The sequence below is a fragment of the Trichinella spiralis genome (assembly GCF_000181795.1).
Source record: "Trichinella spiralis strain ISS 195 chromosome Unknown Scfld6789, whole genome shotgun sequence".
In the NCBI taxonomy this organism is placed as follows: domain Eukaryota; kingdom Metazoa; phylum Nematoda; class Enoplea; order Trichinellida; family Trichinellidae; genus Trichinella; species Trichinella spiralis.
Window position 1 is genome coordinate 260 of NW_003533728.1, and position 1,088 is coordinate 1,347.

General features: G+C 37.8%; 1 protein-coding gene across 1 annotated transcript; it reads right to left on the reverse strand.

Moving 5' to 3' along the window:
• Positions 1–451: 451 nt before the first annotated feature.
• Tsp_15954 (hypothetical protein) lies at positions 452–974 on the reverse strand (the record flags this gene model as incomplete). Its single annotated transcript, XM_003365977.1, has 3 exons — positions 452–642; positions 711–747; positions 824–974. Coding segments are annotated over 3 exons (379 nt in total), but the record flags the coding sequence as incomplete, so codon positions are not given.
• Between the last annotated feature and the right edge of the window lie 114 nt (positions 975–1,088).

Consider the following 1,088-nt stretch of genomic DNA (forward strand, 5'->3'; position numbering starts at 1 on the left):
GAATTTTATGCCCAGCGTCTCCTCAGGCTATGCCCCAATGCAATTTGAATTTGCATATTCCCGCAGGCTTACGGTTCGCATTTTATTTGATTCCTTAATTTTTAAATTGAAATTTTTAAATATATTTGCTTTTATATTTTACCGAAAAATTTCCCTCCGAATTGTTTTTTGAAATGAAGCATCTTAATTCCCTACTCTGATGAAATTCAATGTCCCGGCTCACTTGCAGTTCATACACGCACACCCCGGATAGCTGCACGATATACATAACTGTACCTTTCACTTACTGCATATCTCGATGACACCATGCTTTCATCTCCACTAGTCAAACTTACCTTTTTTTTCACTCTCCTGCACGAACTTTATCATACATTGGAACAATATTTGATTGCATTTACTCTTTCACGCAGTCTTAAATTCATTTTATTCCATTCTACATAGCGGTGTTACGTTATCCACATATGTTCATGCTACGTGCAGTGCTTGAATGTACTGCCCCTAGTGAATAATTAAACATGCCATGAATCAAAATGATAGGTGAATATAGTATATACCATATTACAGCCATATTAGCATACAGCAGCATAAAAACGATATTCGATGGAGAGCATTCAGATGCGGCTCTCGTCTTCACAGTACGCACTAAACTTTAAATACATATCAATTCTTCTACAAAAATGAATTCTTCCTTACCTGCGTGACAAAAAAACCGTAAGAAACGCTATTTGAGAGTGCCATCGGCTGCGACTAAAAAAATTCTTAAATTGTTATCAGGAACAAAATGTTGGGAGGTACATGGACATACCTGTTTTATTCATTTAACGTCTTTCATTGCTGTCATAAACAATATGGAATTCCTTCTTTGGGAATTTGTGATAAGCAAAGGCACACTGGGACGGTTAGGAAGCGCCTTTACGTCCATGTGAACACGGGTTGCAAACGGTACAAGATTCATGGGATGACGTAATCCACAGCTATTATAAACAAAAACTACTTACTAATTTTTGTCATATCACATTGGAAACGCACTGACGAAAGATCTATACGGGCACCAGCGCTACTCGACTGTCTCAACGTAGTCTGCTAGA